The sequence below is a fragment of the Tyto alba genome, unplaced genomic scaffold (genome assembly GCF_018691265.1).
Source record: "Tyto alba isolate M040663 unplaced genomic scaffold, T.alba_DEE_v4.0 Super-Scaffold_40, whole genome shotgun sequence".
Lineage (NCBI taxonomy): Eukaryota > Metazoa > Chordata > Aves > Strigiformes > Tytonidae > Tyto > Tyto alba.
This window is the reverse complement of record NW_024881316.1, coordinates 47,376,720-47,402,364: the sequence shown is the minus strand read 5'-3', so window position 1 is coordinate 47,402,364 and position 25,645 is coordinate 47,376,720. Positions and strand designations below refer to the sequence as shown.

At 43.8% G+C, this 25,645-nt stretch overlaps 1 protein-coding gene across 2 annotated transcripts; it reads left to right on the top strand.

The window, feature by feature from the left end:
- On the top strand, window positions 1-25,228 carry MTMR9 (myotubularin related protein 9). Of its 2 annotated transcripts, none has more exons than XM_032993863.2 (10): window positions 1-580; window positions 3,486-3,594; window positions 4,060-4,185; window positions 11,206-11,379; window positions 13,422-13,639; window positions 14,701-14,862; window positions 17,398-17,539; window positions 18,126-18,346; window positions 20,429-20,580; window positions 21,296-25,228. In XM_032993863.2, the coding sequence occupies exons 1-10, from the start codon at window positions 396-398 to the stop codon at window positions 21,457-21,459; spliced, it is 1,653 nt and encodes a 550-aa protein (XP_032849754.1). In that variant the 5' UTR covers window positions 1-395; the 3' UTR covers window positions 21,460-25,228. The 2 variants fall into 2 exon arrangements, with proteins under 2 accessions (XP_032849754.1, XP_042659285.1); XM_042803351.1 differs by lacking the exon at window positions 1-580 and adding an exon at window positions 2,601-2,836.
- Window positions 25,229-25,645: the final 417 nt, after the last annotated feature.

Genomic DNA, 25,645 nt, shown 5'->3' with positions numbered 1-25,645 from the left:
TCCCGGCGGATCACGTGAGACGCCCAGCATCCGGGGACGGTTGCCCGCCGGTACCGCTCCGCCGGGCGCCTCCGGGGAGCGGCGGGGCCCGGGGGGGGTCGGGCCGGGCCGGGGCGGTTTGACGCGGCCGCTGCCTTCTCTTCCCCCGCCATCCCAGCTCCCTGTGAGAGCGTCGGCCTTCCCCAAGCGCTTTTGTGGGAATCCCACCCCCGCTCCTCCCCCCATCACCCTCTGGGCCCGGGAGACAGCATCACCCCTTGGCTTTGGCTCCTTGTTCCCTTCGGGCACATCGCCCCGGCCTGCCCGCCACCCCCCTGCCCTCTCGGTACTGCAGAGCTTACCCCCAGCAAGTTTTTGCGGGAAAGGCCTCCTCCCCCTTCCCTTTGCTAGCGAGCATGGAGTTCGCCGAGCTGATCAAGACCCCTCGGGCGGACAACGTCGTCCTGCACCGCCCTTTCTACCTGGCCGTGGAGGGGACTCTCTGTTTGACTGGCCACCATCTCATTTTTTCTTCGCGGCGACAAGATAACGCCGAGGAGCTGTGGCTGCTGCACTCCAACATCGATTCTATTGAAAAAAGGTAAGATTCCGGATATCCCCGTGTGCCTAATTCTGTCATGTTATGGCTTGGAAGGTGGTTGTCAAGACTGGCTCGTGCCTTGGCTGTCTCAAATCTGGGTCTGGAGAGGAGAAACATCAGCCAGAGCACAGGGCAGAATATTGGCGTGCTTGGTTCTCATTCTGTTTGGATATTGATTGTTGACTGCTGCATGTTTATTTGTTGTGTATAGAGTCGGAACGTTCATGTTTAAACACCTCTGTCAGCAGCGCTCTGCGTTAATTGTTCAGTGGGTTTCATCAGTAGCTCTTGAAACACTTCACAAAGGACACATCTCAACCACCATTCAAGGGAGATGGAAGCCGAGGCACCAAAGATTTATTTTGAGTCACGCAGCAAAACTTAGGGCAGAAGTGGGCTCTGGACTTTCTCAGCCCTAGATCAGTCTTCAACTGCTCGACAGCATCATCCCTTTACTCCCCCACCTGATCATGGAAATCAATAACAACATACACCTTGTGGGAATGATGTGGTAAAGCTGAGTTGTAGCTGTAGCACTGCAATTTTTTTTTTTCTTGCATGTCCCGTCTTGTTACAGGGACTTCGGAGATTAATCTTCTTGCCAGACCTTCTGTCCGCTTTAGGTGTGCCGTTGCCCTGTCACGCTTCCCTCATTGAATGGCAGTTCCATCTCACCTGGTCATTGTCTTCCACTTCATTACTGTGATCCTTTTTTCAGTTTGCTCATAATATTTCTTTTTTATTAAGTACAAAGTTAATCCCCCATTTTCCTCACCTCTTAAGGAAATCTGGAGAAGTAGATTTCCTTTCTGGCAGCAGGATTTGGAAAATCAAGCAGCAACAATTAAATATCAGATTGCCTCAGAATCTGAGAATGGGTGAAATACTGGGTGCCAGTTAAGTTTGTTCATGATTCCTCTGAGAGTTTCTGAGAAATGCTGCATCTTGGTCTGAGGATGGAGAGGAACAGAGTGGTGGAAACCTGAGGCAATTGTTCCCATCCAGTACTGCTCAATCATCAGGGCAGTTTGGCCTCTTTTTCCTGCTTGTACTAAACCAGCCATAGCTCTGTCTTTGAAATTATTATGGAGAAGCTTTTCTTTATTTTTTATTTTTTTTTTGTGAGCTTAGTTGCAGTTATGTCATAAGTTAATACCAAATAAGCAAGGAACATTTTCAGTTATGGCGGGGGAGTAGCGCGTTGCTTGCTCAGTACATGATTTATAACAGAGCTAGCTACGTTGGCGGATACTCACAGCCCTTATTGCCAGCCCTAGTTTCTAGAAGGTCTCTAGAGTAAACTTCTCCCCTCTGAGAGTAGCTTTGTGTGCATGTAACTGCAGTGAAAATCTGCCACATAAAAGGATAAGAGTATATTCTTCTCAATACTGGAGAGAATGGAACAACAAAGCTCTTAAACCAAGAAAGGTTGTAGAAAAGTCCAGTTTGGCTCTACTTCAGGTTATTAGTGCATAACAACGGTGGCATTGTGCCAGGTTCATAAAATCTCTTCTCCCACTTTAATGATGTGAGTGTCTTTTGTACAAAACAGTGTTTTCTCTAATTACCAGATGGTCATCAAACTGCTGCTTAAATTTTTTTTGCAGTTTTTTAAGCAACTGAAATATTACCTATAGGGTTTGTTGAGAAGTGGAACAGTCTCCTGTGGCGTTTGTGCTTAAAGAAAGGACAGCCCTGGTGATGTGTTGTAGCTGCACTGTGTTATTACCCTGGAGATGTGGGAAACAGCACTGTGATGAGGGCAAAGACTGGCTCTGCTGGAATTGCTGAACTTTTCTGTCAAAAGGCCTGTCTGTAGTTCTTCCTTCAGCACTACCCAAACTGTAATTGTTTTTGTGTGTTAACCTTTGTCTGCACAGAAGAAATAGATAATGACCTTTCAGCTGTAATAATAATAATTCCAAAATAAATTACAGGCACCTTTTGTAGCACAGGTGGAGCAACCCAAAGGAGCAGGTCTCGTCCTGGGGCGCGTACAGCCCTGCCCTTGTGCTGATGTGGTTTAACTGAGGGTTAAGGCCATGATGGGCTGAAACTTGGTGCTTGGGGTCGTTCCTGCTGCTGCTTCTGGCATCGCCCTCGGCTGCTGCAAGCACTGCTGTGGTGCATGAGGAGGCTCAGCTGCTTTTCCATAGTTCACTGCTTTGTGAACGAGACTCTACAGCGTTCCTGTGAATGCTGGTGGCTGGTTAACGTAAGGAAAACTCAGTTTCTGTTCAGGCATCATCCTTTCAGGTACGTAAGGAAGGCTGGAGGGGGCGTCTGTGAGCTGTGTTTGTTTTGTAACGTCGAGCTTTTTCTGAGTTCACTTGCATTGTAACCAGCCATGATAAGACCTAAACTTCTCTGAGGTTTGCGGAGCAAATGGCTCCGTGGCACTGCAGGTATCAGAAACCAACCTTTCTTGTTAAAGACAAGGGAGCATAATGTAGCCAGACTGAAATGTTGTTTTAAAAATTAATTTAAACTCAAATGTTGTTAGCAATCCTCAAACTGTCAATGCATTACATTAATAAAACTGGAAACTTCCAGCTGAAGCTTCCAGTACTGTCAGAATATACCTGAACACACCTTTTCTCTTTTATGTTTTAGAGAAAAGGTGGGAGGAAAACCTTCTCTTTATCTTGTAATAATACTTTCACTTGCTGCCATATCACAACGATGGAATTAAAAAAAAAAAAAAGGTGGACCACAACTTGCAAATACCAAATAAAGAGGTGGTTTTGTTTGTTTTGTTTTGTTTTTTTGAAAGATGATATTGCAGACAAATTATTACTAACGGAATTTTGTCATGTAGGCATACGTTGTGGGAAGAGCTGTAATATCTCATTATACCTCAGAAGATCTTGTTCTTAAGAGACTCTTTCTTCATGTCCTGCTGTAGGTTTGTGGGCTCACTGGGTACCATCATTATAAAATGCAAAGATCTGCGAATTATCCAGCTGGATATACCTGGAATGGAGGAGTGTTTGAACATTGCTAGCTCGATTGAGGTAAGAATTCATTAGGATAAATAACATCTGTGTTCTCAGATCTTGATCGGACCTCAACCTTAACAGCTTTTTCTCCAGTTAGGAAGGTTTCATTGATGAAATAGTAATCAGGTAAATGCCACGTAGGATGTGTCCCGTTAGTTATAGCTGTTCAATGTGCACCTTTCTCATCCTGTGGTGTGCTGTTACGTAGTGTAGCCTGCAGAAATGATACTCTGTGTACAAACACTCCAGCTGCATTTAGATTGTCTGTTATAATCTGCTTTTGTTTGTGCTCCTGGTTTTTATGTATGTTAAGCTACCCTGCAGGTAACTTAGTATTTCAAACTTAATGGCTGCATATTTTTAGATGGCTTAAGTTTGCATCACCAATATGAGAGGAAAACGCTATTTGCTGTAAGTTTTTTGGAATAAAATAGCCATTTGAATGAATTAAGTAGCTGTTTATTTCTCTTGCCTGCACAGGCACTTTCCACCCTGGATTCTGTCACTCTCATGTATCCATTCTTCTACCGGCCCATGTTTGAAATTGTTGAAGATGGCTGGCGCTCTTTTCTGCCTGACCAAGAATTTGAGCTCCTCAGCTCAGTGGTAAGTTGAATCTTAAGGATTTGCACAAGCACTCAGATATACTTGTGCAAGTAGTTCGAAGTATTTCACCCAGTAGTATCTGGGCTGGAAATCCTGGATGGTCAAAATAGCTGTCCAGTGCCTGGGTGAAAAGTGAGGGGTGTTCAAATATTCACTCTGTAAACATCAGGCATTTTTGTGATAAATATTCCTATTGAGCACTTGTGTTTCACCTTGTACAAATGGAGCTTTGAGGCCTATTTAAAAGTTACTTGGGAGGACATGAAGGTAGGAAATGTTTTTGTCCTTTGGGGATGGCCAAGAAGAAATTTAAGATTTGTTGTATTGAACTTTGCATCTGGAGTGGGATGAATCTTTGTCAACCCCTTAATTGAAATGAGGCTGTTTTTAAAAAAACTGCTAAGGATTTCTTAGCTCTCTAGGAAGATGACAGTAGGTGAAGATGCCCAGTTTGAAACTCTCAGCTCTAGTTCGTGCTGGAGAAATATTGGGAGGGTTTAGAAAGCAGGAAATTTCTAGTCCCATTCTTGCAGGTGCTGTGAGCACATGTTGATATTATTTTGGTACCTGTAGGGTAGGAATTGGTCTTGTGGCATTGCCTCTTCATCTGTTATTCAAACTTCATTTTAGGATGCTGAATTTAAGATAGTGGGAACTGGCTTGGTTGCAGGAGCCTACCTGTTTTAACAGTGCCTTGGGTTAGCATCTCTGTCTTCATTTCACATTAAATATGTGCACTTGCTGTATCATCGTAGGTTTCTGAGACCACATCCATTAGTACAGCATCAAGGAACATTGATTTTTTTTTTTGTTTATCTGCAACCCAGCTTGCCTGCATTTATCACTTCCTTTTTATGACTAATAACTGAATAATGTGATCAGCTTGACCAGATTCATATGATGAAGTCACTAGAAAATTAAAGTCCAGAGATCTTTCTATTTTTGTCTCATAATTAGAGTGCTCTCACGTGTCCTATCTTCATCTGCTGTCAAAAGGTATATAAGCTGACCTGTTACAATAGCTAGCACCAAAGTTTTGATTTTCATTTCAGCTGGGGAAGTCAATTGTGATCAGTGTTCTCCTGTTTGGAGGCAGAGCAGCAGATGCTTTCCCAGCTCAGCAGAGGAAGGTTGCAGGCATTTCAATAAGAACCAGGAGACCAGAAGCTGAAGTGTGAAGGGGAGGAGTGTGAGAGCAGGATTGAAAGCAGCAGAAGGAAATCCTTTGGAGCTCAAAGAAACATTGCAGGAGATGATTCTGCTTTGGTTCCCTTTTAGCTTTCTATGTGTAGCTGAAATCCTTTTTTAGATTTCAGGGCTCAAATCGCTTCTGACAGTTGTATTTACCAGCATGATACAGGTGCTAACATGTATCCACTGATACCCTGCTCTTATGTTTTTTCCCTTTTCTTTCAGAGGTTTAAAAATGCATTGCTTGCTTATTTGTGAATCTCTGGGCTTTCTGAGCCTATGCTCCTTGGAAGGCTTACGTGTAAAAACCAAATTACTTCATAGAGCTATGTTTCAAGGGCAATAATTAATTTCTTTAAAATATGCATGTCTAACAGCTGTTGATTAATTCTTGGCTTTTAACCCAAAAGTTCAGATGTAACTCCTTTTTAATAAAATGGTGACAAAAGCCATGTTCAAATGATTTGTGTTTCCTGAAAAACAGAAAAAAATACTGTTGACCAAATATTTCTTGTTCTGTAATTAAACCGTCTTATGTGACAGGCTAGAACAAGTAAATGGCTGATTTAATTTTTTTTCTCCCATAAGTCAAATGAGTAGAATTCAGAAGGTTACCTCCTTCTCCATTAAATCATCCATCTGGATCTCTTATGCCTTACCTTCCCCAATATGGTAACAACCTGTCAAAAACTGCATTTCACCCACACTGCAGCTCTAGTGATGTATTAATTCCACGTTTGTCTCCTATGGGACAGTTGTTTTAAAACTCCGACACATTCTATAATGGCAAAGTAAGATTATAAAAGTTAAGATTAACAAAAAAAGCAATACATGAAAAATTTAGATAAATTATTATCATACAATGTCTTTATATGTTTATCTTGGCATGTGTTGTGACAGATGTGTTTTTCTCCCAACACACATATTCCCTGTGTGATTTTACTCCACTGCATTGATCTGACAAAGTGTCGTCTAGCCTTGCCCCTAGAATTTGGTAGCAAACACTTAAGCACTTTTCCCCTGCAGTTCAGCTCCAGGATTAGAGAGGCTGCTGTACTATCACAACATTCTTGCATTTAGTCTGTGAAGGTGTTAAGGGAAGAACTGTCACGACAAGTGACTTCATTTGATCTAAAGAAATTGGAGGAATTAAGTTGCAGTGGGCTGTCGTTTGCTGATAGCTGTTGGGGTGTGTGCTACCTGTTTATTTTCTTGGGAATAATCGACAGCACAGCAGGGCTTTTGTCAGGGGCCTTCCCATGAACTGCTGCTGTGATAAATCCAACGTAGCGGAGTAGTTCAGCTGAGAATTAAGTCATATGAAGAAATGAGCTCCAGGTTTCACTGAATATCGCAGCAGAAACTCCACAGTGCCTGCAGGCTCCAAATGATTGTGCTGCAAGGTGAGACTTCAGAGATAGTATAGGCAAATACATGAATGGAGTAAAAGATGCACAGCATATTTAACGTTTGCTCATCCAGCTTTTGATTGTGTTGTGGTTTTGCTTGAAGCACTGGGTAGTACATGAGGCCTGGATTGGTTAGAGTTATGTCAGGTGAAATGTGTGTAAAAATTAATATTCTTCACTGCATAACTAGTGAGTGGCTGAATGGAATTATACTCAAGGCATTTCATAGTTTTTGAGGAGTCAGAGAGGAGCTAGTAGGCTTCTCTTCTGCCAAATTCTACAACTGCAGGATACTGCAAACTAACTCTGGAAATTCAGTTTCTTTGTGAAGTTAAGTGTAGAGGCCCTGAGAAGTTTGTGCACAAACGGTATAATTAATATTTCACTACCAGAAAATTTCCTTTCTTAATTCTCTTTTTTAATATTTTTTTTTTCCTTCCACTTTGTTGCAGGAAAGAGCTCAGGGTTCTGGACAGTTCAGCTGTGATTTATCCTCTGTACCATAGCTTCTTAAAAAAAGCCGAATTTTCTGTTTTTAAACTCAGTTTGCAGTGATGTGGATAGCCCATATTTTGCTCTTATCAGACAAGCATCAATCTCTGCTTTCATCTATTGTTCTGCTTCTTGTCCACATGCAATCTGTTATTAACAGAGCTTGTTGCCTTCTGCCTCTTCCTTGGAAATGGCCTGTCATTGCTGCTTTGCAGGATCCTTCAAGGTCCCTGCTGGTTTCTTGACTTTTCTTTTGGGGCTTATTAGTAGAGCTTGAATTGTTTCACACTGTTTTGTGGAAAACAACCTCTTCTAGCAATTAGTTTGGGGAGGAAGGATAACTGTTGTTTTAGCTTTTCAGTTACCTTTGAAAATCAGTATCTCTAAACAACTACTAGGACAAGAAAAGTAGAAATGTAAGAGTTAATCCTGCATGGTGTTTAAGAAAATACTTCTGACTACTTTCTGTTTTTCTTTGGAGTCCTCTCTCCTTTTTGTTCAACCCCCAGTCCTTTGCTGCTTCTAGCCTTAACTGGAATTAACTTTTTGTCATTCCTTAAAGTACAGATCTCTTGATGGAAGAAGTAAATGTTAACTTTGTACTTTCTCTGAGTTTCATGCAGCATACTTATCTGGTGATGTCTGAAGATGAGGTCCACCTCTTCTTCATCACTGCAGTCCTTGCTGCTTCCTGTATCTCCACCTGCTGCTGCACATAGTTGAATTGCTGTTACCTTGCTGCTTCCAGTTAGTAATGGCAAATTCTTCTTCCAAATTACAGATGTAACCCAAGCAAAAGCCAAGAAGATGCTTGCACTGTTGGGTTTTACTATCATCTGATTCATGTTGGACTATATTTTAGCAGCCTGAAGCTGGCATTGCAGAGGTTAACTGGACCTCTGCAGAAGCAGCTATGCTACAGAAGACAAATGGTGCTAATTGCTGCTGATCTCTTCCTCCTTCCCATGTGACAGTAAATTATATCTGGATCACATAACAGTATCGTCTGTCTCATGTTATAAATGGTGAGGAGAGGAGGTTATGGGCAGAGTTAAATTGCCAAAGTGGGAGATAAATCAGGTCGATACTCTTCCATTCCTTTTCATACTGGTGGTATCAGTGACAGCCAGTCTCAAAGATTTGAGTTCTGATTTTTGTCTGCCCTACATCTTGCATTGCAGTAGGGTATTTTATCAGTTCTACTCTATATCCGTGCTTATTCTTTTTATTGTAAGCAAATTGCACACCATCATATGAAATCTGCTGTATTTTAACACAGACACCCCAAAAAGCTATAAAAAAATATCGTTGTTGGCACATTAAAAGCAAGAGCTGTGATGAGCCATCCTCCCTTATATGATCCAGAACTTTTCATCTCCGCCTATGACGTGATTGCCGGAGGCAATGTAACTGCCTCTGGGTAACCTCTGCTTTTTATAAAATGTAAATGTTCAGAGAAGCTGTTTTGAGGCTAATGAATAATGAAATAAGCTTACAACAGGAACGGTGCAAAACTGTCCAGATAGGCTACTGAATGCTGGTAGCAATTGCTGTTCTTGATGCTGCTGCTGATAACGCACACAAGGTGTACCTTTCCCAGCATCTTTTTCTTAGGCTGCCACCAGAAGGGACAATTTTGCTGTTTCCTGTGCTGTACGTCCTGTGCCTTGGATGATGAATAGTGTTGTGAATCAGTTCGGCTTGTTCATCTGATGGAGAGACTTCATTGCAGGAAAACCTTTCTAAATCGATCCTAGTTTTCCATCGGACCAGTGAGTCATTTATATAACCAGATACCAGCCAGGAGGTGTAAGGCAAGAGGCAGTAAGGCTCTGGAAGAAAGAGGAAAAAAGACCTGATCAGAGCTGTGTAACTAATGCAAACTACACCAACCCTCCTGAATTCACATGGGTTGTTGTGTATTCTGTTCCTAATTTAACTGTCATGTTTTTTTCTTACTTTCTGTGATACCTACTTTATTCCCCTACCTTTTTGTCTAGCTGAAACTTTGAACACAAATGAGTAGAGTTTTTTATGGCATCTGTATGAGGTCTCTGCCTGCTGTGGTGGTATGCAAACGCTTCCCAGTCTGTACTGAAAAACACCTCAGCTGAGCAGTTCTTCAGCTCATGTTTGCTTTCTCACATGTGTGTCATGTCAGTACATAGGAACTTGAAAAAAAAAAAATCCACAATGAAAGCAGCTGCCTGTTCCTCTTCAGAAGGTTTTTGTATTTCATTTTAACTTCTTTGTGTCTGGAGCTTTTACAGGCCAATTTGACTGCTATTTTGCTGCTACTTATAAGAATTTAATGCTGCTGTTAAATTAAAACATGTAAAGGCTTCTGCCAGCAGGGTTTGTTGGCCGTAAGGAATACAGGATAAGGATGCACTAGTTGAAGATACAGCCCAGGCAAGCCACCGACCTGCTATCAAGGATCGTGAGCTCAGTTCCCTGCTAAACTTTAGCCAAGGTTCTGCTATGTGCTATGTGCCCTGGGGAAAAATAATGCCTCGTGGCCATTTGATATACCCAGGTGGTGCCCTTAACACAGCAGGCAGTGGTGTGCTACCAGCCCAGAAGCAGCAAGCCCTCCATCAAAGCTGGGCTCCTCTGAGGCTGCAGTTGGAGCAGTGTCAGCTCTTCCAGCCTGGACTTGAATAAATGAGGATTCCTCGTCAGTCAGGCCACTCGTTGACCTTTGGTTTTGCCTGAGATGGAGCCAAGTCCTGTGTCTGACCCTGGATATCCGATAGCCTGAGTTCTTATGACAAGTGCCTGTGAGGGTGCAGGGTGCCAATATTCAGCACTTTCCACAGCGTTCGTCTGCTGGAAGCTGAAAAATTATATAACAGGGGTTCATGGTGAGGCCTTTGTGCTTAGGTGCTGTGCTGGTTCCAGGAGGTGCTTTTGGAGCTGTAGTGCTTTACATAAAGCAGAGCCCATAGAAGAGAACCAAGCTGGAAATGTTAAATTGCAATTTTAACCTCAAAGCAACTTCATAATCTGGAGTTAGTGATCATTCTTGCCTTTCTTGGCTACCACTGTCTTGTGGACAGTGTTGCTATCTCTGCCCTCAGCACAGAGGGACGTTTGAGGCTGTGTTAGCTGCATCAAAATTAATGTTTTTGTCCTCTAACTCCGCTGATGTAGGAATATATTTCTGTTCTGGGGTCTCCCTGAGACACACATACACCATGCTCTTACTTCCTATGAGATTGAAGCTATCTGCCAATGCAGTAAGTTATGTTGTAGTGCGTACTGCAGACATGCTGTTGTCTGTGCCTGTGAAATAATTAAAAGCCACAGTCACCCATTTCTGACCACGTGGGCTTACTTTGTCCTGTTTGAGGATGTGGATCAACCAGGTGGGGAACCATTGTTCAACAAGTCCTGCACCTCAAGCACCGGAATCACTGGATAATTTCTTCTGTTGCTTATGAACTTTATCTGCATGCTGGGTAACGAGCTGCTGCAACAAGATACTGTGACTTCAGGCAGCATCAAGAGGTGTGGGGAAAAAAATAATCAGTCAACAGACCTGTGAATGGATACTGAAAGGACTAGGCAGGGATATACTTTCTAATATCTGTCATACAACGTCAGAGAGGAAGGGGATGAAGAGCGCACTGCAGATTGGCCAAGCTTGTTTGTTCTTGAATAGCATCTCTTTTGCTACGTTTTTGTTGGAGACAAGATATGGTGCTGGATTTGATCTGACCAACTAGGATAGTTATGCTATTACAGGGGGTCCAGATTGGATGAACAAAATTGATGATGCCAATAGTGACAACTGAGCTTTCAGCTGTGGTGCAGATGGAATAGATCACCTATATTACTCTGTGCGTGCTTTATTCTGAACAGGGAAGTTCTGCTTCCCTAGTACGTTATGCAGTAACTCAAAGCCTGTGTTCTTGGTCCTTTTCAGACAAATGAATGGCGTCTAAGCTGTATCAATAAGGAATTCTCTGTCTGTCCCTCCTACCCTCCGGTTGTCATTGTCCCCAAATCCATCGATGACGAAGCGCTTCGGAAAGTTGCCATGTTTCGCCATGGCAGTCGCTTCCCAGTCCTCAGCTATTATCATAAGAAGAACGGGATGGTAAGCTGCACTTGAGTAATGGTTGTATCTGAAGGAAGTGTGTGAATCTGGGTTTTTTTTGTTTGTTTGTTTTGTTTTTTTAATGCAAAAACAACCTGTGCTCTAGACTTAATACAGTTCATGAGACATTCGCTTGTTTTATTTTCCAGCTTGCTAAGTGTATACAGTGAAAATGGTTGTGGGTGATGGAATGTGTAATCTCCATCCTAGAAATAGCAATTAATCCGCTTGTTTGGGGAGCGTATGTGGCGTGAGCTTGCTCACAGCAGTAAGAGCAAGATGAGATTTGTAAAGCCACCGCTGGCACCCTTACTTGCTTTGTTTGCCAAGGGGCTTCACGCTGAAAGGATGGCAGAAACCACATTGTCCTCTTTGTGGGTGGTGGGCTGTCTCCTTCGTAATAGTCACGATGACAGCGAGCGTGCCCAGAGCCAGCACCACTTCTGCTGTGTGACTGTGGAAGGAGCCATCAGAACAATCTGTTCTCCAAGCCTGTCAGAATAACGTGTTTCAGAAGTAGCAAATTCTTGGTGTTCCACAGACTTTACCACCTTTCCACAAGCCAAAAATCTATCTGAGGGACTGATATGCTATAATTAAAAAATGCGCTTTATGGAATCGTTGAGTAATTCTTTGTATCTCTTGCTGATGTAACCAGTTCTGAGGAACTTGGGATGTCTGACCTGTGCCTTGTAAACTTGATCCAGGCTTTTGAGTCAAATTCTCTAATGTGTTCACACCACCTATTGCCAAGATCTGTAAGCCCTGAATTAGAGGACGTCAAGTCTGACTTAGCTGCATCTTTGGGCTTTTCTGCTTTGCTTTAAAATCAGCCATCCATCAACTTCGTAACAGTCGTGCTTTCTGCTTTTTCTCAGCTTCACTGAAAACTGTTGAAGGAAGATTTGCTCAATTATCTCTCCTAACTGTGCATGTTTCAACTGTGAGGAATAGAATAGCATTTGGCACAGAGTGCTTGAACTTTTGACAGTAACGCTGTCTGTCACGTTGCTCTCCTGACTCGGAGTTCTCGAGCGTAGTTGGGGTTGCTGACTGGCTGCCCTCACATTTTAGTTATTTGAGCTGCTGGGATGCTTTCTGAATTGAAAGGCATTTACTAAAGAGAAATCTTAGCTCATAAATCTGTGGACCTAAGGTTTATTAGTCTAGCCACTGGGTAAAACTGTACCTAGGAGGCATCTTTAACACATGAATGACTCGAGTGTTTTAAAAACAGTGTCGGGAACAGACTTAATGATGAGAATCCTGAAAATGTTGGTTTATAAAGGAGCCATCAGCAGGAAGCCAGTTCAGTGGCTCACAAAGGTGGTATTACAGGAATAATTAAAGGGATAAAGCCTCTAAGAAGATGTCTAATTTAAAAAGTGGCCTGCCAAATGATCGCTCAATTCAAGGATTTCTAGTTTGTTTTTGAAATAAATTCAGTCCCTGCAAGGGCTTGCACTTAAAAGAACTGAAGGATCAGGGCAGGGGAGAACAGCAGCTGTAGGAAGAATTAGAGGGATGTTTCTGTGCATCAGGCAGCACAGATCAGGGCGTTTGCTTGTCTGTGTCCAGGCGTGGTGGATGAAACTTGCAGCAGATGGAAGTGGGAAGTGCAGTGGGGTGAGAGTTGCACTTGCTGGTGCAGCTCTGCAGGGAAGAGCTGGAGATCCAGGAGGGCCCCACTTGAATTTTACCCCTGAAGTGATGGAAGAAGCTTTTTAAGGTTGAGCTATCTCACTCCTGTAAGCATTCTTACAGTGACCTGAGTTTTTACGGAAAATAGGAGTATTCTGTATGAATTTCAGCAGCACACTTCTCTAGAGAGCCAATCTCCACACCGGGTGTTGAGATCCAGTGACCTAAGGCATCGGTTTGCAGTCTGTATTTACAGACCCCTAAGAAATCCTCCAGCGGAGGGTGTGTCCTTTGCGTAGTGAATTTAAACCTTCAGTTCTCGTGCTGGAGCTCGAGGGGTGACGTTCAGTCTTAAGTCTCTACATTTCCAGTGCCTAATTCATACTTATGTGTTCCCACAGGTCATGATGCGAAGTAGCCAGCCTCTTACAGGTACAAATGGGAGACGGTGTAAAGAAGACGAGAAGCTTATTAATGCCACGCTACGGCCTGGCAAGCGCGGCTACATCATTGATACGAGGTCCTTGAATGTTGCCCAGCAGGCCAGGGCCAAAGGAGGGGGCTTTGAACAAGAAGTGCACTATCCCCAGTGGAGGAGGATACACAAATGTATTGAGAGGTGGGTGAAATCACGCGGGCTCTACTCTGTGCTTGGCTGCGTAGGGTTGCACTGGCAGAGCCAGGCTAGCACCGTAAAATATTTGCTTCTGTAAGAAATGGCCGTGTATCCTGGTTCCTGTCAGCAGAGTCAGGTTCCTTTTTTAGCAAAGTAAGGTTATGTGGGTGATAAAGTTATTTGGCTTTAGGTAGAAGTGTTTGGTTCCTTGTTCTGAACAACCTGCTGCAGGTGTCAGACATCAGACAATCTCCCTGTGCCAGCTCTGAGCGCCTACAGCTGCACCCCAGCCTTCCTGTGTTCCCCTTTGCAGTGGTGCACAGGAATGAGCAAGTCCCTTGCCAGGAAATTTCTGCAGATGAGGTTCTAAGGCAGTCACACTCCTCTTATCCAGTACTCTTCTCTGAACATCTAATATTGTTTGATCATTTGGAGACAAGTTACTAAATTAAGTAGGCTTTTTAGTCTGACCTTGTTCAACTGCTCTTAAGCCTTAGTTTTGGGGAATCCTTCTACATGAGCACACAGTAATGTTACTGGAGCTATTGGAAAGCAGCCAGTCTGGAGCAGCTCCCCTGGGAGGCCGGGCTGAGAGAGGTGGGGGGGTTCAGCCTGGAGAAGAGAAGGCTCCGGGGAGCCCTTCGAGCGGCCTCCCAGGGCTTAAAGGGGGGGCAGGGGAGGTGGGGGGGGACTCTGGGTCAGGGGGTGGGGGGATAGGACGAGGAGTAGCATTTTTAAACAGAGGGGGCAGATTTAGAGGAGATCTAAGGCAGAAATCCTTCCCTGTGCGGGGGGCGAGGCGCTGGCCCAGGGTGCCCAGAGCAGCTGTGGCTGCCCCCTCCCTGGAAGGGTTCAAGGCCAGGTTGGACGGGGCTGGGAGCCCCCTGGGCTGGGGGAAGGGGGCCCTGCCCGGGGCAGGGGGGTTGGAACTAGATGGTCTTTAAGGTCCCTTCCAACCCAAACCAGTCTATGATGATTTTAAGATCAGTGTATTTCTGTAACCATGTTGTCCTGGTTGCTATATTACTGGTTATGTTTTCAATACTATTTTGCTTTTCCCAAAGGTTTAATATTCTGCAGGAAAGCCTCATCAAACTTGTGGAAGCTTGTAATGACCAGTCGCACAATATGGACCGCTGGCTCAGTAAACTGGAAGCTTCCAACTGGCTGACTCACATCAAGGAGATCCTAACTGCAGCTTGTCTAGCTGCTCAGTGTATTGATAGGTAAATCTTTTTCAGAAAGCCTTGAGTTTCTCATTCACTCATTACGGATTGCTTGTTAAATACTTGTATTTCCACTTTAAGTATTAGTAACTGGCCACCTTGAACTGGCTTACTTGTACCCAGGCAAGATACTGTTTCATCGTGGTTAAGGATTGTTCCTCCAGTAAATCATGCTTGTATTTTTGGAAGTACAAGCCTGAGGGAGGAAATCTTGACTAAGAATAGGTATTAGATCATCTAGTTAAGGCATAGTCCTATGCCTGATGCAACCAATCTAGTTTTATTGAAGGTTTAAGTTAGAATGTGCCCATCTGAAATGCTGTTTGGTAGCCTAGTAAAGTGAGAACACAGAGGGGTTTTTTTCTAAAAGTTCTTTTTTTTTTTTTTTCAGCTGAAAGTTTCCAATATCCCACCTCGCTTCTAGAGATTAAAACAATGGCATTTCCTTGTTTTCCCCAGGAACTGGTCCAGTGCTTTTTTTCTCTTGAAATTTTTATCCTCATAGTCCTATCTTAATCTAATCCTGTTCATCCTTTATAAGTCTCATGACCTCTTTTAACCCAACATTTCTTTAATAAATACTGCCGTCTTGGTTAATTTGTCTTCAGACCTCAGGCTAGAGAGTAAAAGCTAGCTGTTCAGGTGCCACGGTTTGTAAGGTCAAATGTGGGGGTCTAAAAGTGATTTCTTTGTGGCTCTGAGAGGGGAAGGCCCTTCTCAAAACCCAAGGAAAAACCTTTTCGTACCAGCTGGGGAATGTGTTATACAGATACACACGAGTAGGCTGAAATGCTGTTTTACCAGTAAGACTGCATTACTGCATTAAAATACGAGCTGCTCTGCTTTTTAAAAGCACTGATGGTGCCTGTTTTGTTATTGACTGTGCCAGAAAATGATTGCTCTTGATCAATAGTTTTATCTGTAATTCTTTCCTCTGTGTGTATAACGAGAAAGATGGGTGACGAAACTCTTCTGGCTTGTTGGGACGGTGGATAATTTCATCATTTTTAACCACAGCTTTGCTTTTTCTGTTTACCTGGAGCTAAGGCAGGCCAGCTCAGCGTTGGTGCCTGGCCTGCCTCATTCAGAGCCTGTGGATTGTAGCTGAGCTGACGAGGATGGTTCAGCGATATTGGCTGTGGGGAGGGAATGGCTGGGACAGATCTTGCAGCATCTTAAAGGTCTGGGGCCCGAGAGATGAATGGTGAAAATAGTGTTATCCTGGTGTGCCCCACTTTGAGGAGTGCATAGGCTTGCAGCTGGCCTCTGCATTTGTGCTTGGCTGTTAAGCAGCCTCTTTATCTGCCACTGCCTGGGGGAGGAGGAGAGAAAGTACCTGAAGATTATCTATACTGTAAAGGCACTGGGTTTGTTTTACACACAGGACTATAGACAAAGATGTTGCAATGTTTAAAGTGTAGATTTTGATTCTTTTCACTTCAAGAAGCAAGTAATGTGTGCAGGGTTACTTGCTTGGTAGGTGGATTTTTCTTATCCATACTTTGCTCTTTACCTTGGATCGCTGCACAGAAACAAATACACCCTGTAGTTGATTTCCTTTCTAGGTGTAAGGATGTTTGCAGAAGTGAGATATTGGGTCAAAGTTTGGGAAGAGTAAGGGAAATTAATGCCATTTAATACCATCCGGTCCTTCCTTCAGGACTATATGGATGAGGTTCTAATTTTGTATCCAAATACAGCCTAGGATGGAGAAGAGGGGAGGGAGTCAGCTGTCCTGGACAGTCCCCACTGGATTGTGGGGAGTGACAGCATACAGGCCCCTAGGAAGGTACAAAACCTTCCTGCCCCAGACTCCCTGAGCTCCCTCTGCTTCTCCCATTGTTCTGCTGATTCACTCGTGCTGGCTGGTGAGCGAGGAGCCTTTGTGCTTGGCTCTTTGACAAGCTTCCTTGCTCAGCACACTAACTCTGCTGCCTTTCTGGAGGCCAAGCTCTGCCTTTTCTTTCTTTCTTTCTCCTGAACTGACTTACTGGCTTATTTTTCTTGCAGTAAATCCCAGTTGAGACCCAAATGCAATTAGGCCCAGGTTTGAGCAAGAATCTTAGATTATTGTTTTGCAGAGCATCTGGGGGGATGATACATCTTCACTGCGGTGCTTATAGGAGTATTTCAGACAACTTAGCAAAACAATAAATGACACAAGGAAATTTTGAGATGCATTTCCATGTTATAACTCAAAGGGGTACCAATTCAACATAGAACCACCAAAGAGATCTCACTGTGCTTCTTCCATCAAAAAAAGGGTTGGGATTTCTAGATTGCTTAGCAAGAAACTAAACCTTAAGTGATGCAGAACTCTGGTTAGTGTTGGTGAGGATCCAGGTGGAGAAGGTGATATGCTTTCATATGGGGTGGGGAGGGAAGAAGGGGTAAAAAGCCAGCAAAACTTCAGCATTGTCAGGGTAGCGACACTGGTGTCCATGGGATGTAATGGCATCCTTTGGGATGCATATGTCCTTGGGATGTCTTCTGCTCACCAATTCTCTTATTCCTTTCCACTTTTTTCTTTCACAGGGAAGGTGCATCAGTGTTAGTCCATGGGACCGAAGGAACTGATTCGACACTGCAGGTAACCTCTCTGGCACAGATTATCTTGGATCCAAGGTGCAGGACCATACGTGGCTTTGAATCTCTTGTTGTGAGGGAGTGGCTGCAGGTAAGAAATGCCTATGGACAGAACAGCAATCTATTCCAATTGTATTGAGAAATAGCTTGAGAGGTAGCAAACAGGTTGGGCCTTGTTGCAGCCCTACTTAGTGTGAATGGCCTCTGTCCTAAGAGCAACATCAACTGAGTCATTTGTACCTCTGGCACACCATGGGGCCTCTGCCTCTCATGGTAGTTATTTTCTGGTTTCAGGGACCTGCCTGTTTCCATGTGCTCAGGGTGAACATCTGTTTAGCGAACACTGTTCAGACTAAACCACAAAAAACTTAGTTCTACCTAGTCATTGTACTTTTGCAGCTGATATCCTCAGCTTGGACCTTTGGTGTGCCTACGCCAGTTTGTTCTTGGTAAAATTCTCTGATCGAATACAGGGCTGTTTACATAGCCTCAAAAAGGCAGCAAAGTTGGTCGTGGTTGCTAGCAGTTTGTTACTGGATGCTTGATGAAATCACTCTAGTAGGAAAGAGTAGTAATGGCATAGTTGCATGGGCAGAACTAGTTCTAAAGTCTTTTTGCTACACGTACTCACATCCCATTACTTTGTGTGTGATGCTCTCTCTGATTCTTATGTATAGGCTGGTCACCCTTTTCAGCAGCGATGTGCCCAATCAGCCTATTCAAATAGCAAGCAGAAATGGGAGGCTCCAGTGTTTCTCCTCTTTTTGGACTGTGTGTGGCAAATACTTCGTCAGTTCCCTTGCTCTTTTGAATTCAACGAACAGTTCCTCGTTATGCTCTTTGAACATGCTTACGCTTCACAGTTTGGGACTTTCTTGGGAAACAACGAAAATGAAAGGTTGGTGAGGGTGCTTGCTTTGAACCCTTTACATATCGAGCTGTACCTGGAAAAAAAAAAAAAAGGTTTCTTGGTTTGGAAAAGGGTGAGGGTGCTTGGGCAGTCTCCCTTAGCACAGCTGAACTTGTTGCAGTTACATAGCCTGATGCAATGTTAGGGAGCTTGTCCCTCTTACAAGTGAGACAGTGCGACTTAAAGAAATTTGCAGCATGGTCAGGGAGTTGAATTTGTCTTCTCCAAGTCCAAGCTAATACCTTAGACTGTCTTTTCTGTTTCCCTGGATGGCCTTGAAAAATCTCCACCCATCACCAGTTTATGTAGTCTCCTACGCAGAAACTCTTTCCATTGAAGAACAAACAGCTAGAGTTCAACAATGGCGTGAGTCATAGCTGTGGGAAGCGAACTTGTCCATGCAGAACTGGAGGGAGAAGCTCAAGGCAGAGGCCGAAGCTGGAAAGTCTGTTTCTTCCCTTAATTATCAAGGAGTGAAGCATGACACTGTAGCTTGGTGGTCCTGATGCCCTCAAGAAAGGAAGGCTTTTTGGGTTTTGCCATTAACCATTGAAAGTCAAAACCATGAAAGATGTCCTGTCAGGAGGATCTGCCTCACAGTCACAGCTTGGCAAAAGCTTTACTTGTTTGGTTCTGAGCGGCACGATGAGGTTGGAGGTCTTTGTGGCCATGCAGTAGTACAACTTCAGCAGAAGGACCAAAAATCCCTCCAGCCTTAACCTGTGGCTTGGAGAAGTGTGATTGGCAGTCTGCACTGGCTGAGGTTCTGAGCGAATGCTGTGACCTCCTAGATGGATGCTCGTGCAACTCTGAAAAGAAGCAGCCAGGATTGCATTTTGATGGGGTCTACCTTGTCAGGTAACGATAGTCTGTGCTGAGCTTGCTTATGAGCTTGTGGCCTTTAAAGGCACCTGAGCAGACCAACACCTGGCTTCTGAATCCTAGCCTGGGTTTAGATGCTGTGCTGCACCAGTGGGGAAGCTCTGGGCATGCCCTGAGTAAGGCCGCTGGGAGTAGTTAACAGGGTGGGGCCGGGGAGAATGGGAGCCTTGCAGGGTAGTTGGCAGCTGCCAGTGAGGTTTGGATTCCTGTTTTGAAGTTGGCAGTTCTGTTCTCTGGATTCCTGACTCCAGTAAGACCATATCTTGCGGTCTCCTGCTTAACTGAAGACCACTGAATGAGTAGAAATGACAAACAGCTGATATTACAGAGGAGGAAAGCAATTTAAAACTTCCTATAAACCTCTCTGCCCTTAAAGTAATCTCTGCTTAGAAGAGACTCTTCTGTCTTCTGCAGGGCTGCTGAACTGGTCATCTACAAAACCAAGTTAGACTTGAAACCAGTAAGGTGAAATTTGAAGGAGTATTGAATGTTACATGTAATACCCTGCCTGTCACATCTGAACATGTCAGCATGTGAGCACAGAAAATGTGTGAAGTCTGATGTTAAGCTTGTGCTGCCTGAAGTATTCACAGGGACAGCAAATCTCCCTGGGTGGCAGTTCAATTTGCTAGTGGCTGCAGAATGAGGCTTGCCAGAATCTAAAGAATAGAGACCCCTATGTATCTCCTGGAGGTGGGTTTCACCCAGGAAAATGCTGCCTGCCACCAGAGGGACCTAATCAGACATGCCAATTGCACAATTCCAGCAATAGTACTGCTTTAATGTACTCTGAGAATTGCACTACAATCCTTCCTTGCTGCAGACTACCACGCCTCTCAGCTCTCTCTTAACCCAGGAGCTCAATCCTTTTCAAAACCTGGCAGTCAAACCACTTTGGGGAGGTGAATGATTCTTCATCAGGACAGAAGGCAGCTAACTTCCACCCAACTTATAAGTGGCATTTCCCTGCCTTGTCTTCAAAACTAATTGCAGTCGGCCAGGTTGAGTAAATTGCTTGAGGTTTTAGACCCTGTGCCCTGATGGTTAGAGGTATTGAAGGGATTAACCTGAATTGTCTGGGCTAGTAGCACGTGGGAAAGTTTGTGGCATTCTAGTCTACAGGGTTCTGATTAAATACAATGAGTCTTTATAAAAGTGAAAGCTAACGTGTTCCTATGGGTTTGTTAGGTCTAAATTGAAGCTGCCCCATAAGACTATGTCCCTGTGGTCCTGGGTGAACAGGTCGGAAGAGCTGAGCAAATTCCAGAATCCCCTTTTTGAGGCCAACAGCCTTGTCATCTGGCCCTCAGTCGCCCCACAGAGCCTGCAGCTCTGGGAAGGTAAGCCAGGCTTGCTTTTTCCGTTACAGGCAAGATATATTTTTGGGCTACTTGTAAAGCTTCTTAAACGTTCACTCGTGTTGTCTCTGCTCCGTGCTTAGTCTGTCTCAGCTGATGGTGATCTCACTCCCTTTGAAATCTGTTCCAAAATATTTTTGGCATGAACCATCCCCAGAGGCATAATTCTTTCTCCTTCTAAGGTATGGTGACACGCTACTCTGCCAGGGAGCCTTCCTAGTACCACTGAACTTCTTAGTGCAATATTTCTGCCGTGATAATGCCTAATCTGTAGATGTTCTGCAGATATCCTGTATCAACCAGGACTTCCCTTTCTCCATTACCGACTGTGTTGGCCAGGCTAATCTGTGTGCAGTAGGTCCCCTGCTGCAGAAATTCTCCATCCCATGTGTGCTGAAGGGTTAAATTACACTGAAGCACGTAGGCTGTCACGGCAGGATGGAGACTGAATTATGGATTCATCGGATTGGTATATAAGAAAAAAGGAAGGAAACCCCCTCATTTTTTCTTTATTAACCTTGTTTAATAGAATGGTGAACTTGGAGACGAGGGTCAGTCTTTCTGAATGCTATTTAGGGGGAAGGGTAAGGAAAAAACACGTCAACTGTGTGCACGTTATTTAAGAGCTGATAGAATATGAATGTTTCTTACTTGTAACAGAAATCCCTTCTGATTTGTGCTGTCTCTGGGCTTTCAGGTGTCTTTCTCCGGTGGAACAGGCCTTCCAAGTTCCTAGACGAAGCCCATGAAGAAATGATCAGTATTATAACATACAACAAGAAACTTCAGGCGAAGGTTAATGCATTGAGGAGGCAGTTAGCAGAGATGGAAACAGGTGATAGGGTGCAGGAGAACCTGTGAGCTGGCAGGGCTTTGCCTCAGGTCTTTCCTTTCCAGTCCCCTTTACATTAAAGACTAAACATGGAAAGTGCATGTGTCGCAGAGCGCTCCGGGTACACTTGACCCTCAGTCCTCCCACTGCCGAAACCTTCACTTCATGCTGTGCCCCTCCCTGCTTTTTGGGAGGGATTTCCGTTTTGTTTACAGAAGACATCCACAGCTGGGCATAGTGTCCTCTCTTGGCAGCTCTTCTGTCTCGAAATTGTGTACAGTGTCAGCGGAAGATGGAACTCTTACCTCCACCCAACTGTATGGATGACCAGGATGGGCCAAGGGACAGGATGTTTCAAATTTATTTTGGACTTTTTCTGGTTTTGTTGAACTCGCAAAACACTCAGCAGGATTAATATACGATGGTATGTACAGGCAGGTCTGTGCATTTTGTCTGAAAGCACCTTTTCTCTCCAAGAGCAAGTGAGGCAGATTAGTTCTTCAGTTTCCTAGGAAAACTAGAAAATGGTATAATCTAACTACAAGTTCTACCAGTCTACATGATACTCTCAGTAGCCTTCACATTTAACATTTGGGGTTTTTGTGTTAAGCATTGGCTTGGGAGCGGTAAGTTGAATACCAAGCCAGAGCAAGACGTTTCAGTGCAATACAGAACTGAAGTAGGGATTCTGCTGCTAATGTTTAAGCCATGACCTTCAGGTGGAATTGTCCCTCATGCACAAATATCTCCTAAGGAATAACAACCTTTTTTTTTTTTTATTCTACCTGGAAAACAAAAAGGTTAAGTGGTTGGTGGAGGCATTCACTTGCGAAACAGTGGCTCAGAGATGTCCTTTAACTACAGCCAAGCTGCCTGCTTGAAACTTCAGACTGCACTGTTTTTGTACACTTGAACAGGTTCCCAGCATTGCTAGGGTGCAAGAGCAGCACTTAAGCTACAGTTCAACAAAACACTTTTGCTCCACCTGGTGTGACTTTTTCCTCTCATGGTCTCACTATACATTTTGTGAAACCTCAAAAGGAGAAGTTGGGAGTTAAGGTGATTTAACACATCAAGTAGCTGCTGCAGATTAAGAGGCCATCACACTACAAAAATGCTGATAGTTTAGATCCTTTGTAGCTGCAAAAACTGCTTAAATACTTTTAGGGATAAGCGTTTTTCCAAGTAACTTTGTATTTTGTAGCTGATCTTTGTTTCTGTGACTGCAATCTGCTTTTATAAAATCAGAGTTTTTGCTAGAGACTTTTTTGTTCTCCTTTAAAAAGACAGATAAGAACAGGTCTGGAATACTAACTCGCCTAGGCATTTGTTCAGCTTGATTCCATTGGTAGCTGTACATGACTGAGAAAAGACTTGAATTAACAGCAGCACATGTGGCTGGGGTTACCTGAAAAGGCACTTGCTGTTAGCCTGTTTCTGCTGAAATGGACGGAGGCTGTGTCAGGTCAGTGTTGATCTCTTTGGAAACTGTTGAGCTTCCTTGACACTTCATGCTGTTTGGGAGTGAAGCTGCCTTTATTTAAAAGCCACTTTGCATAAAGATAGTTATGTGTGAAAATGCAGGATCTTTAGTTTTTGTAGGAGTACCTGGAGAGTAATCTTCTGCAAAAATCATGTAACCACTAAATATATTCTAAGAAAAGTTCTATAACCAAGGAAACTATATAAAATTATGTGATAGTGATTAAGTGCTACCCTAATGCTTTTCGCTTCAGTCCTTATTTCCTTAATTATTTTCATCTTGACTAACCTAAACTTAGTCTTAAAATCATCTGGCTTCAAAAATAAACAGAGCCCTCTTAAACTGTTGTTCACTTAGGGCAGAAGAATAATTCCCCCTACTTGCAATACCAGTTTGGGTTTTTTTTTAAGTTTGGAGAGCGATAGTCTTGTTTGCTAAATCAAGTCTTGACGTGGGGAATGCTGCTCGGGGTGGCTGGTGCCTTCCACCTCCAAACGGTGGCTTCTGGAGCTGCCTTCTGGGTTTATTGCAAATGTCAGCCCTTAAAATTCTCACTCGCCCTTTAAAATTATATCGGTGGGATCTGCACCTGCCTGGATGTTGCATCCTTATCCAATTCAGAATTTCTGCTGTTCCTGTACATCTGAAATACATTATCACTAGCCAGATGGGAAGGATTCAGAAGGCACTATTTTCCCCATAATTGACTATACATAAAACACACTTAAAGGTTATGTAATTTCCTAACATAGTAATTATATATTGAGCTAAATAATAGAGAAGCAAAGAGGGTTTGGTTTTGGTTTTTTTTTTTTTTTTTTTTATCTAATTGCTTGGCTGCTCTAGTCTCTCATGCAAACTGCAGGCATCAGAGGAAATTGTGTAACCAGCTGTGACAGCTAACAAAAGGCAGAAAATTCTTTCTGAGCTGGCATTTCATCCTCGGCTTGTGTTTCAGGACTGAATCCACACCCAAGTGCTGTGCACTTGCCCTGGTTTAGTGGTAGTGTGGATCACAGCCTTCCTGTGAGAATGCTAGGGCGGTCCTGAGCAGTTTCTTCCCCGGTTCCTCTGCTCGGCATCACCTTGAGGTCACTGCAAAGAGCAGGAGTTAACCTGCAACCTTCCTGCGACCTTCCCTGGCGCAGTCCTGCAAGGTTTTGCACGTGATGGAGAGTTCAGACAAGATGTGTGGACCTTTGCAGGTCCTCCTGGGAGCAGACAGTTCACCGACCTCTCGTGTCAGGCTACTTGCACATCTTCTGTTAACCTTTTCATCCCTAGGCTCCAGTCTGGTGGCCGCCGGTAATGCACCGGAGCATTCCAGTGCTTGGCTTACCTGCATGTCCACCAGCTTTATTCACATGTTTAATATTGATCAGCTTGCTTCCTTTTAGAGGGAGGTGTCCGCTGGTCTCTGCCACATGAAGTCACTGACGCCCTCGTTGCAGGTTACCTGTGTCTTCCTTGACCTGTGAGCACCGTGGCAGTGCCCAGCTCTGGCTCCTCGGTCTGACACCGCCTTACACTCTTGCTGACACCTCTGCTTCTGCTCTTTTGCACGTAGATATTTGCGTAATAAGCTGGATACTGAGGGCCCCCTTCCCCAAACTCTGGGGTCAATCAATGCGGACACTCCGCCATTTACCAAAATAAAAAAAGGGAAAAGAACTAACTTGCACAGTTTTCATAAGGGAGTATGTACCTTCAATATTTTGATTGTATTGATCTAACTCTTGAATGTGGCGGTTTAAGTGCACTATTGTCCATGTTGCATATGATATAACTTAAATTGCACTGTACAGCATATTGGTGTCTAACGTATGCTTTGCTAAAGCCTTGGAAAGTGCTACCATGTACAGGTTCCTGTATGAAGGGAAAATGTCTATACTAGCACTCCCTTTTTTGTAACGGTGTGACACTGACTAGCACTGTGTGATGTGTGCTATGTATCTGTTAACTAGTACGAATTTGAAGTGATGAGTGAACTTCTGTCCAGACTTCCGGAATTGCTAATTGGACTTGGCTGCTGCATCAGTCTTGATTTTTGTAAAATGAAATAAGTAACAGGGCTGGGAGTTGTGTGCTATTGTTAGATGTATGCTGTATGTGTACAGAATCCCAGCCACTGTGGTGTTGAATATATTGCAGAAAACCCAAAAGTAATGAATCTGAGAAAAACTATCATGGCTCAAATTGCTTAGACATCTGGGGGGGAGAAAAACAGATACAAAGTCGCTGTAAACTTTGCTGTAGATATGTTCTCAACATAGTAGAAATGTCTGTTCAAATTAAAACCTTGAAGACTCTAAAAAGTTCTTTAATTACAGAGCTGAATCTTCTTTATTCGTTCTGCCTTCTCTTTCCATTGGAGGGATGCGTGTGTGTGACTTGGATGTAAGCTTTTCCCCAAAACTTTGATTCTTTTTCAGCTCGTGCGTGTTTTCTTTTACAGCTGAACACGTGCTGTGATGGTAGGAGAGGGGTTTGTGCTGCAGAGTTGCATGGAAAGGAGAAGGTGGAGACCCTGAGTCTGTGTGTGGCTTGCAGAGCTCTGCTCCCATGGTTTGGTCCTTTGACACCAGCTCTGCACATGATGGATAAATAATTCAGTTAGCTGAGATTTTATGCTTGTGTTGAGCTCTCTAAAGGAAGGCAGGCAGATGTCTTCAGAGGGAGAGTGGTTCGGACTGAAGCAAAACCATGCAAAAATTCCATCAGTAGACCTGGGG

Coding starts and splice junctions, on each gene's coding strand:
- MTMR9 (XM_032993863.2), top strand. CDS start 396: ATGGAGTTCGCCGAGCTGATCAAGACCCCTCGGGCGGACAACGTCGTC. Junction 581..3,485: donor ATCGATTCTATTGAAAAAAG/GTAAGATTCCGG, acceptor GTCCTGCTGTAG/GTTTGTGGGCTCACTGGGTA. Junction 4,186..11,205: donor TTGAGCTCCTCAGCTCAGTG/GTAAGTTGAATC, acceptor GGTCCTTTTCAG/ACAAATGAATGGCGTCTAAG.